This window comes from Panthera tigris, chromosome C1, assembly GCF_018350195.1.
Source record: "Panthera tigris isolate Pti1 chromosome C1, P.tigris_Pti1_mat1.1, whole genome shotgun sequence".
In the NCBI taxonomy this organism is placed as follows: domain Eukaryota; kingdom Metazoa; phylum Chordata; class Mammalia; order Carnivora; family Felidae; genus Panthera; species Panthera tigris.
This window is the reverse complement of record NC_056667.1, coordinates 157,413,388-157,425,994: the sequence shown is the minus strand read 5'-3', so window position 1 is coordinate 157,425,994 and position 12,607 is coordinate 157,413,388. Positions and strand designations below refer to the sequence as shown.

The 12,607-nt window shown below is 34.0% G+C and overlaps 1 protein-coding gene across 4 annotated transcripts in view; it reads right to left on the bottom strand.

Annotated features, from left to right (window-relative positions):
• The window catches only part of UBR3 (ubiquitin protein ligase E3 component n-recognin 3), a 234,227-nt gene that overhangs the window by 132,272 nt on the left and 89,348 nt on the right, over positions 1 to 12,607 (bottom strand). For all 4 annotated transcript variants that reach the window (XM_042994657.1, XM_042994658.1, XM_042994660.1 and 1 more), the window contains exons 11-18: positions 10,156 to 10,242; positions 7,038 to 7,103; positions 6,856 to 6,945; positions 5,399 to 5,527; positions 4,681 to 4,733; positions 4,444 to 4,577; positions 3,992 to 4,077; positions 2,299 to 2,440 (exon numbers count right to left, since the gene is read on the bottom strand). In XM_042994657.1, coding sequence (XP_042850591.1) covers positions 2,299 to 2,440; positions 3,992 to 4,077; positions 4,444 to 4,577; positions 4,681 to 4,733; positions 5,399 to 5,527; positions 6,856 to 6,945; positions 7,038 to 7,103; positions 10,156 to 10,242 — 787 coding nt within the window. The remainder of the gene's footprint in view (positions 1 to 2,298; positions 2,441 to 3,991; positions 4,078 to 4,443; positions 4,578 to 4,680; positions 4,734 to 5,398; positions 5,528 to 6,855; positions 6,946 to 7,037; positions 7,104 to 10,155; positions 10,243 to 12,607) is intronic.

Sequence of the window (12,607 nt, the reverse complement as noted above, 5' to 3'; positions counted from 1 at the left end):
AACTACTTTTCTAAGTCTTAAAAATCATAATTTCATCATTATGAATATTCTTTTAACTTCAGTAAGAACTAGTGAGAAAAAAAAATGTATTACAATGTGATAATGCTTCACCATAAAAGTTTAGTTCATGTTTTTTTTTTTGTAAAGTGCCAATAGAATGTAAGAAAAAAACACATTAACAAATTTGAAAACGTTCAAAGATAAAAATGTGAAAGCTAGATCAAAAAATTAATGAGCTATTGATTTTCAAGAGTCTTTGTAATATTTTTGGTTTGTAGAAGTGATTAGGAACCATTACCCCATGTGTGGAATGTGTACAAGTGGTGGTATACAAGATGATTTTAAGTGCGCAAAGCTTTTAACAATTATACAATTATATTAACATGTATTAAGAACTTGTACATTGCATATAAAACCCATGATTTCATAATCATGCTTAGCATGAGGTGAAATTTAAAGAAGTGAATCCACTCAAGAAAATACAGCATACTATGTATACAGTAACAGAGATGGTATTTAGATGTAGAAAAAATCTACAGCATGGCCTGCAAATAATAATTTCAGAAACCATTGCCTTAAGAGTATTATCTTTCCTAGATCATTTTTTCACATCTCATCCTAGCAGAATTCTTAACATCTGAAAACAGTAAGAAGCTTAAGCTTCTGTCTACATATCTACTGTAATTCCAATTTCCTGGCATAAGAAACTGTTAACAATTGTCCCTATTTTCATGTAACAGACTATTCATTCGTCTTAAATTATCCTAAGTATGACTTAAGATCCTTAAGATAGGCCTTCACAAAGACCTTTGTTCTTATTTCTATTATCATTTATTGTCCTTCACTTTTTAATCTATTACTTTGTACAACTAAAATGCCAATGCTTTTATCAGAATAAAACCACAGCAATAGAAGGAAACTGTTAGTGATTAACTAGTCTGGCAGGCTTTAGTGTTCTGTGGATTCCCACACAAGTGTACCTGGGGCCACTTCAAGAGCAAGGAGATGACAAAACAGTCGAGAAGCCACGTCTACTACCTGCACCCACTTTAACAAGAGCAGGTTTGCTTTTATTGGTTTTGTATAACAGATTTAGTTAAGGTTTAGTTGCCCAAAACTAAAGGCTTATTTCAACCACTTTTTAAAAAGCTTTAAAAGTACTCATCTACCCCAACTCTCTCATTTTTACAAATAAGATGTCAAATCCAAACATCACACAAACCAGTTAATCTAATCTTCAAAAGCCCAATGCTCGATCTCAGTGTCTCAAACTTTCCTGTGCATGACAATCACCTTCAAAGCTTATTAAAAAAGCAGATTCCCAGAATCCATCCCGAGAGATCCTGATGAGAACAGACTGAGGTGAGGCACAAGAACCCGTGTTTTTTATAAGGACCGCAAGTGACTAGGACAGAGGTAATCCTCACACCATAATAAGCAGTGTACTATGTGATACAGCTCCACCTGAGAAGTTCTCTACAACAGAGAAACACTGTGGTTTTCCTTTAATGGAATACACACTGCAACCAGAGACTCTGGATTCACCATTGCAAACTCCCGGAAAAATCCCACATAATAAGGCTTATCCTGCTGGATTTTGCCAAACAGTACATGTTATTCACACCTTCAACATGGGCATCAGTTTTTCAGCTAGACAATGAGTGTTGAGGAAGTCAAGAAGCATGTAAGTGGTACTTCCTTCAAACTTTTAACTTAGATTAGTGAACACGTGAAAGTGAAAAGGACAAGACTGTGAATGAAGACTTCACTACTTGTGGCGCTTGGCAAGCATGTCATCTATGAAGCTAAGGAGAAAACCTTGGAAAACCAACCACTTAAGGAAAAGATTTTATGTATTTACATAGGATGTAGGAAAATGTAATCAGTATCGTATCTGGATTTTAATTTTAACTGTTTCAAGTTAAATTTTGGGTAGTGAGAACTATTTCAAAATCAAACTTGGAGAATAGATTTAAAAAAAATTTTAATATACATTGTTTTATAATTTCTGGTTCATTTACAGCTCATTCACATATAAAAATGAACTAGAATTCATATATAAAGTTCCTTTTCTAATTCAGAGTCATCTAAGAAGGTTTCCTGTAACATAAAACCATAGATTTGTAAATAAATAGAAGCAATATCACCATATACCATAAAAAAACAAACACACATCTATAAGAAAATTGAGGAATAACTCAAAGACAAATAAATAAAAAGCAAAATGTTTTCTTTACGTACACAACTTACCTTCAGAAAACCATTTCTGAAAAAATATATTTACGTATATAAACGTACCTTTAGGAGTATACATGCCTTGCTGCATAGAACCTCCAGGTTCAAAAACAGGAGCCTTAAAGTCAGCTACAGCTGATAAAACTGATTCAAAGCTGTAACTGCCTGGAATAATACCACTTTTGGGATTTGGATTTTCTGGAATATGATGTATGTGTCAAGAAAAAAAATTAATGCCTAAAAGCCAGCTTTATAAAATTACCAAGGTACTCTAGTTTCTATTTTTGTTAAGAGTAATTGGCTGTAATATGTAATACTGGCCACAAGAGGGCTATATAACACAAGAGTTCAGTAACTTTTTATTAATTGTGAATTTTTAAAATATTTTTAACCTACAAGCCTACTTCTAGCTTATATGCTAAAGTAGTTCCCAAGTTTATTTCTCCCCAAAACAAATTAACCAAATTTTAAGAAATGAAAAAAAAAAAAAAGCTTATAAAATTAATCTCCATTCTTTTTTTTTCTTTTTTGTTTTCAGAGAGCGAGCACACATGAGAGGAGCCCAGGGAGAGAGGGAATCTTAAGTAGGCTCCATGTTCAGCACAGAGCTTGACACGGGGCTCGATGCCACAACACTGGGATCATGACCTGAGTCAAAATCAAGAGTCGGATGCTCAAGCTACTGAGCCACCCAGGCGCACCTCCATTTTCATCATTTTACAAATAATGTTATATTCTCCCTTAGAGAATCAAAAACAGTATGCTAAAAATTAGCCAATATTTTTATGAGCAAAGATTATTTTTCCAAAAACACAAAATGCCATCCTCCAAAAAAAAAAAAAAAAAAAAGAGAGAGAGAGAGAGAGAAAAAAAAGATGCTAAACAAAGTTTTAAAAAGAAGTAAGCCAGGAAACCACAAAGATCCTTTCCCACTGATTTCACATTAATCAATTAACTTTTCAAAATTCAAAGTTACAGAGGAATGCCTCTGCTGTTACAGCATTGATACACATTATAGAATAGTTGAATGAAATCATCAAACAATATCAAATTGCTTGCTTATGAAAATCTTCAAGGTTATCAAATGGCATTCCATAGGAGTTATTTCACAAAATGTCAGCCAATTATTCCAAACGTATTCATAATATACAAAGTAAACTTAGTCCAAAATTTATAAAATAAATTTTTATCACAAAATAACAAAATCTTTGTCTAAAATTTTATTAACAACTTAAAAAATAATAAAGTGTCTGTTGTATGCTCTGTCCTATACAAAGAACCATAAGTTTTTAAAGTTTATAGACGATAGTCCTTCCCCTCAAAAACTTCTTGGTTTAAGATTGAATTCTAAGAAAAAAATTCTTAAAATGTTTAAAACCCTGGTAATAATTATAAGGTAAACCTATAAATTTTAACCAAGAATTCCAACCTAGATATACAGATAACGTAGACTTTGCTGCCTTTTACCAAGTGTCCAGCCTCCTTTCACGAACACGGTCCTAGAAGGTCAGATCCTGGGTTGCCCAGAGCCATCAGTTCAGAAGTGTAACCACGGCTAACAAGAGCTCCCTGAGCAGTGACAGAGAGAGGCAAAAATATCTGCCAACTAGCCCTGGAAACACACTTGAACAGTTAAAGGTTTTTTTCAACTCCAAAAATATTTTTTCATCACAAAAGTGATGGATCTTTAACCCATAAAAATTACTTATCATTTAGACTCTATAATTAACAGAAACTTAAGCCTTTAAAAGGATATGAGGTCCAGCAATGAACTGTGTGTCCTGTCATTCATGCACAACTGGGCTACCATCTCTGCCCTGAGTATCTCATCATCAGACATTCCTAAAACAATTAAAAAGGAAATTAGTTAATCTGAATATACGTAAATTATAAAAAAAAAAAACCACTTACCACACTTTTTATTAAGCTGTTTTAACAAAAATGAGATGCTTCAAAAATTAAAGAGCAAAGAATGCAATGCCCCAAATATAACCAGTTTAACTAACCTGCTGTTTGCAGCTCCCTTAAGTAAAGGGTTTTTTAAAGGATATTATGAAAGGAGTAGCAATTGTACAAGTCAAGAGTTTGAAACAGTATTTAAATATATCCAAATCCTTTTCTTTTTTCCATAAGCCAGTTACTACCACAGGGAGAGGGGAGGAAAGAGAGAATACTTAATACCCAAGCATTAGTAGGAGTGCTTTTTACCTAAATGTAAACGAAGACTTAAAAGAATCACAAGAAATGTAAGAGCGCCTTCTAACATCGATCTCTCATGCTCTGCATCAAGTACTGTGTTTTGATGTTGTGAAGCCATTGTCAACAAATCCACTACCTTAAATCTATAATAAGAAATATTTGAGACAGATTTTTTTTAAGTTAAAACAAAATCAACTTAAATTCCAAATACTTCCTAATACCGGTCTTGATAAAAATTATGCTCACCTTTCAAAGACAGATGAAATAAAATAATCTGGGTCAAGTCTAGAAGCACAAACCTTTAAAAGACAAAAAAACAAAAAACAAAAAAACCCAGAAACTTTATCTCTCAATATTCAGTTTTACTTCTTGTACTAATCATGTGGCTTGTTAGTTTCCTATGTCTTATGACGTTTTGGCAATGTGGGGGGCACTTACAGACAGGGGAGAGACCACCCCTCTCTGGGCTAGCTAAAGACAAGAAACATTCTTAAATATATTCCTAAAAACAGTAAACAACTTCCTGGGGACAAGCCTCTTACAGATAAGTCAATCACCCCCCTTTATCTAACTGTCACACACCAAGCCAATATTCTCCCTGCCCTGAAACAACCCATGGCGAGGTAGCTGGGGACAGCCCCAATGCCCCAAAGCCCACCAGAATCTATTCAAATTAGCCAATTCTCAACTGCTTCCCCTGCCTTGCCTTGCCCTTTCTGTGGATACCCCCCAAAAGGTCCCGCTCTAGGATTTCCCCCTTGTTCCTGCCTCTTGACCAAAGACTAATGCTTCCTGTGGTTCTGCTGTGGCATGGCATGTCCCCTTCTCCTGGAAAATTTTAGTAGTAAATTCTTTCAATAGCACTGACCTCTTCATGTCATCGAGTCACCTCTATCAACTAACTGCTGCAGGTACAAATGAGAAACTTCTAAAGTATAATATCTGCATTATCAAACTGGCTTACCTGCAGTAAGTAAATGTCAGGGTCAATCATGGAATTACAGAAATGAGACTGGACATAGGTCATAGCTTGTCCTTTGATTTGTAGACCATTTCTTACCCACATATTGCTGTGGATTTCAGCAAGACTTGCCTAGTAAAATAAAAATTAAGTAAACTGGACAAAGAAGTGTTCTAGATTCAATCTTTATAAAAATCATGTTATACTGAATAATCAGTTCAAAGTATTTTGTAATTTAATCATAGAATAAGCCTGACATTCTGCCCCATGTTAGTTTAAAATATTCTATTCAAATACATACTTTGAAATTTTTAAGTGATCATTATGCTTTATACAATCCCTTCTTTTGGAGTTTATACATGAGTTAGTATGATGATGCCTGGATACATTTATAACAATTTTAAATGAAATCTTTCATGAGGAATCAATGACACTTACATTTAACTCTTTGTTTCTCAAGAAAAAAAACTTACATAATGCTTAAAGAAACACACAAATAAGCATAAATAAGCATAAAACAAAGTTAATTGCTCCAATAAATAAATATAATCTATATCTTTAATGTACCCTAACTCAACCTTCAACCTAAATTAGTCATCTTTCAAGTAACTGGCAGGTAAGAGAAGGTCAGATTAGAACAATTTTTTTTTTTAATGTTTAATTCTTCATGAATTTGTGTCCTGTATCAACTTCATCTCTTACTTGTTCCTACCCCCAGTGTTAAAGTTCAATAATACTTATAAATCTAAAATTTCCAGGAAAAATAAATTGAAACACACGTCCCTGTACTGTATATAAAAGATTGGCCCATAAAATTATAGTATTAGAACTGAAAGAAACCATGGTGCTTATGCAGAAATATTCTTCTCTCTTTTCTCTCCTCTCATTTTCCAGATTCGGAAACTAAGAATCAAGTAGCTAAGTTACCCCAAACAACATGGTTTTAGTAAAATAGAAATAGCACTAATGCTAGAACTCTTTTGCATCTCCTCTCAAAACAATGCCATAGTATGTTAAAAACTTCCCTAAAATATGGTGAAAAGAATTTCTGGGGAAATTAAAACTCATTGTAAATCTCACAGAACAAAAAACACCAAAATATAATCTGGCAAAAATAACCAAGTATAAAAAAAAAGCTTTTCAAACATTTTGGCTATAACAACAATGTAAAACATAAAAACAAAATAAAGAAGAATCACTTAACTGAGGAATTCAAAACTTTTTTTTTTTTTTTTTAATGTTTATTTTTGAGAGAGAGACACAGTGTGAGCGGGGAGGGGCAGAGAGAGAGGGAGACACAGAATCCGAAGCAGGATCCAGGCTCTGAGCTGTCAGCACAGAGCCCAATGTGGTGCTCGAACCCACAAAGAGATCATGACCTGAGCTGAAGTCAGACACTTAACCAACTGAGCCACCCAGGAGTCCCTCAATTTAGAACTTTTTAAACCCTGAATACATACTTGAATTTGGAGTGGGTGAATCATTAGTTTCATTAACATTTCCTGATCAGGTAAAACAGAATCCAAATCTAGTTCTTGACATTTCACAGCCTAAAAATTTTGAAAAAAAACAAGTTACTAATTCAATACTTATTTCCCAATATTAAAAAAAAAATACCAGAATTGCTTAATGATAGTCTTACCTTACTCAAAAACATAGCATAGTAACGATGAAGGGGCAGATGAAAAGTGACTTGGTTAGGTGCTGGCTAGAATAAACAAACAAAATCCACAAGTTGAAGCATGTTTTATACAAGTTCAAAGAAGGTTTCAAAATGCTAAAACCACACTTTCACCTTGATTTATTCCTGAACCTTTTTAACCAAAACTTAAAATTTTAGAAGATATAGCTTTAAAAAAAATCCTGTATAGATAAAAGATAAAATTAATTCCATTTTACACACCTAAATGCAAGTTTCTGAAGGCAGAAACTACATACTACTCAACTCTGAATCCTCTGAAGCATCCAGCATTGAACAAGGGATGGAACAGATCTCCTTTTACAATTAGCCTATTTGGGAATCTTCAAATGCATGCATACCAAACATGATGACAGTAGTAAGAACAATAATCACAGCTGACCATATTCACATTACCTCATTTAATCCTCAGAAGAACCCTAGGGAGTAGAAACTATTAATGTTCTCATTTTATAAGTAAGGAAATTCAAGCTTGGAAATAACTTCCTACAGTTAACAAATAGTGAACTGAAGAGCCAGTCTGGACTCCACTGTTATATTCAGAGTGGTAAGAGGTTCTATCACAGTCCTAAAAGTGACGTACAAGTGAAGGGCCTATGTGCCTTCACAAGCTGGGTGAGATGCTCCCCATATCAGCAATGAAAACACAGCCTCCATAAGAAAGCTTAGTACGGTATATATCAAAGAACTTTGCATTCTAGTGAGAGAAAGAGCACAAGCATGAGCATGATTTGGGGAAGGGCAGAGAGAGAGGGAAAGAGAGAATCCCAAGGAGATATCACACTGTCAGTGCAGAGCCCAACATGGGGCTCGAACCCATGAACTGTGAGATCATGACCTGAGCCAAAATCAAGAGATGGATGCTTAACCAACTGAGCCGCCCAGGCACCCCCTATCCCTTGTTTCTATATGACTGATCTGACTTAATTCAGTTCAAAAAGTATTTATTTAATCTGTGCTATATTACCCCAATAACTTCTGACATCCACGAACAAGGATGGTAAAAGAAATATTTATCACAAATGTAAAATGTGCCTCTTATTCAATCCTCATTGACTACTAATATTACCTTCAATAAACAGATGAGGAGATGGATTTTGCAATGTAAAAAAAATTAAAAATAATTTTTAAAAACCTATCTAGGATCACATAGCTCATTGGTTTGTGGCTGAGCCACAATTTACACTTGGGCCTGTCTGACCCATAGCTCTTTCCACTGCCAATAGTCAGCATCACTGAAATACTACCAGACAAGGAGTTGAGAGATGTGGGTTCTAGACTGAGAACTACCAGTAATTTGTTATGTAACTACAGGCAAGTGATTTACTATCTTTGCATCTCCATTTTACATCTACCAAAAAAAAAAAAAAAAAAGAGGAAGATAATACCTTCTCTACTTCACAGGGCTGTTTTGAGGAACAAATCTGTCAAAGCACTTTTAAGAAACAAAAACCTTCGAAAACACCATTAAAAACATACCATTCTATGTGATTTCTTAAGTTCTAAACTTATTTTCTCTTCTATTAAAAATCTATTTAAATTCTTTATAATATTCAATATATTCCTAAAATACTTGTGTGAAAAACAAATGTACTATTTCCTGAAGTTCAGCTGCCCTACATACCTTACATGATTCTAACTGTCCTTAACTCCACCCCTAAGCTCAACTATTAATTTCATGTTAAAGTACTTCATAACCCTCTATGTGTAAGAGAGTTTTCCCCTCCTTCAATCAAGGTGTTATCTTAGTGATGCTACTATTTCAACATACTTCCTAAAGTTTCAAATAACAATGAGAACTGTATTGAAAGATGCTCCAGCTGCCCAACTAATCCTAGAGGGGCAAAGGAGTAAAGCAGGTTGAAAGGAGGAGGGGTTCTGTGGAGGCACAATCTGAATCTAATCATGGGACAAACCCAGACCGAGAGATGTTCTACAAAATAACTAAACCAACCATACTCTTGAAAATGTTACTATCCTTCAAGGCAAAGACAGAATGAGAAACTGCTCCAGAAGGAGACTAGAGACATGATGACTAGATGCAATGTGAGATTCAGAATGGGATCCTTTTGCTATAAAGGACAACACTGGACAATTTATAAAACATGATTGAGTTCTAACACTTAAACAGTAATAATATATTAATGTTAATTTCCTAATATTTACAGTTTTATCTGGTTATATAAGAGAAATGTCCTTGTTTGTTGGAAATACACACTAAAGTATTTGGGCATAAAGGGCATCAAGTCAACAACTTAACTGTCAAACGGATCAAGAAAACAAAGTTCTTTGTACTCCACTCCAACTTTTCAATAAGTCTATGACTATATCAAAATTTTTTTTAAAAAAGCAAAGAAAAAGAAAACTACCCCCACCCCACCCCCCCTCACACACACACACACACACACACACACACACACACACACACACACACACACACACACACAAAGATAGCAAGAGTTCTATTCTGCCCAGGATTTAGAAATCAGATGGGGGAGCTGGAGTTGTCTGAAACATGGTCCTCCTTATGTATATGGCATATTCTGAACTCACTTCATAAGAGAAATAAAAGGGGCTTCTGATAGGAAACTTGGCTAATTACAAGCAAACCCTTGTTTAATTCATACAGAGTATGTTCCGTGCCAACTCTTCTCAGTTTATTATTAATAACAATCACCTTTGTTCAAGCCCACAGAAGAACACTGACCAATTAATAAAGTTGTAACACCCTTTCCATTAATGTCCCCCACCCTATTCACATTTGCACTGTCACTTTTACCCCTCTACATAAAACTAATTTTCACTCCTGAGAAATATGGAGACATGTACATTTAATAATAGAAAAAGAAATCATGCCCTTCTCTAGGAAATAAGCAAGTATGATCAGTGCACTCCTCAATCTCCTAAATGTCAAAGAACTGATCTCCCATTTCTTTTTTTAAACCTAAGGATACTATGTTCATTTCAACATCTTTCCCTTACCCCATATTATTTTTAGTGTTAAATGAGATCTAACACTTTTTTTCTTAAGTGCCTCGATATATACCAAAAATATACATACCTCATCTACGAAGTTAATAGCATCAAACCAATCTTGAAGAGCTTCAAGGCAATATCTAACAACATTTCGGGTGTATTCTTGAGTTTCCTAAAGTAATAAGTTAGTTAAATTTTACAGTATATAAATATGTATATTTTCAACTTCAAATTATATGTAATACATAAAAATTGTATACATAATGGGAAAACATATATTTTTAAAATACCTACATGTGCAATTTTAAGAAAGCCTTTCACAAATTAATACTAACAACCAGTGACAATTATGAAAATTATAGAACACAACTTGAAAACGAATCAAAGCTGAAATAGTTTTATGTGTTATATATCAGGTTCCATTTGAAGAGATTCCAAACATATTATAAGTTCCCTAATGTTACCATTTAATTGATACAATTTCTTTGGGGATGATGAAAGAGTGTTAGAAATAGATAATGGTGAAGGTGGCCCAACACTGAAAATGTACTTAATGTCAATGAATTGCACACCTAAAAATGATTAAATTGTATGTTATGTATATTTGCCACAAAAAATAAAAACAAAAAAAAAAAAAAAGAGGGCAGAACACAGAAGTACTATAAGCAGCCTACAAATATCTTAGCTTGCTAAGAAGAAGAAAGGATAAATGTGTGCCAATTAAAATAAAGATACTGTGAAAGAAAATTGTAATGTTTTATGGAGAAACAGATCCAGTGAAATAGGCAACTATTAAATGGAAAAATCATGACAGCCTCTCTTAAAAAAATAATAATAATGAGCAAAGAATTTGAACAGACATTTCTCCAAAGCAGATCTACAAATGGCTAATAAGCACATGAACAGATGCTCAATACTATGAGTTATTAGGAAAGTACACATCAAAGCCACAATGAGATGTCACTTCACACCTATCTGGAAGGCTCTAATTTTTTAAATGCAAAAATAAAAAGTGTTGACAAGGATGTGGAGAAACTGGAACTCTCATACATTACTGGTGGAAATGTAAAATGGTGCGGCCACATTAAACACAGAGTTACCATATGATAAACAATTCTACACTCATACACAAGAGAATTAAAAACATATGTTCACACAAAAACTTATATACAATGTTCACAGCAACATTATCCATAGTAGCTCAACCCATGAATGGACAAGTAAAATGTGGTATATCTACGGACTGGATTACTATTCAGCTATGAAAAGAAATGGAAGTACTGATACATGCTGCAACATAGCTGGACCATGAAAACATTATGCTAAATGAAAGAAACCAGACACCAAAAGTAATATATTGTATGATTCCACTTACATAAAATGTCTAGATTAGGCAAATTTATAGAGACAGATGGGTGATCAGTGGTTTCCAGGAGATAAGAGGAACTTGGGTTTGAGAGGTATGACATTTCTTTGGAGGAGGGGTGATTAGTGGAGAATTTTTGGTAATGGTTGCACAGCTTTGTGAATATACTACATTACTGATCTGCATACTTTAAAATGGTTAAAATAGTTAATTTTAGATTGTGTAAATTTGATCTCAATAAAAAAAGTTTTAAAAAATACATTTTATAAGAAAAACAGACATTTTGGAGCCTTACTGTGTAATAAAAGTGCAGGTAGCATCAAAGTCAAATAGGTTAAAATCTTTAATATATATAAATTATCCTGTGCCTTTAAAGAAGGCTAAAAGTCTCATGTTGTTGCCTTCTTCACCCTGCTCAGTCTCCTATCGTGCTAATTCTTCCTTAATATTATCATGTAGGTCCACTCTTATTTCCACTAGCATCCAAACCAAATATCATTTATCTAGTTTCCTTGCCAAGGTCTCACCCTGTTTTAATCTACCCTATATGAAATTTATCTTTATAAAAATATTATTTTATACATTTTGTTCCCTTATTTCTTACTAAAAAATTTTAATGGCACTTTTAAGTTACCATAAATAATGTGTCATAACCAAGCTAACATGGCAGATAAGTCACGGATAAAGAAACATTTAAAACCAAATGTTCTACCATTTTATCAAGGGCTTGCGCAAAGGTGTATCATAACACCCTCTTGGCACAAGTATAAACTGATATAGCCCTTCTGGAGAAAACTCTGAAAGCATGCATTAAGAGGCTTTAAAAAGGTGACCAGTTCATTCCATTTCTAAGTACATCATATTTAATAATCATGTTCAGATCATCTCCCATCTCCCACCACTAACACATCCACCCAAAAACATCCCATGTGCATGTTGATTTACTACTTGATAATCTTTTGAGTCCGTCATCCATACGCATAAATTGACATAATACTATCTACTTCCTAGTACTGTGAAAGAAGCAAATGGAATAATGTTTGTAAAATGCTCTATATCATAGTCTAGCACTATGTCTTAACACGCACTTAGTTGAGTGCTCCAGAGTCATGGCCAGACTCATGCAGTAACCTAAAGTTGCCACTAGATGGGGATTTTACAACTTACTTGT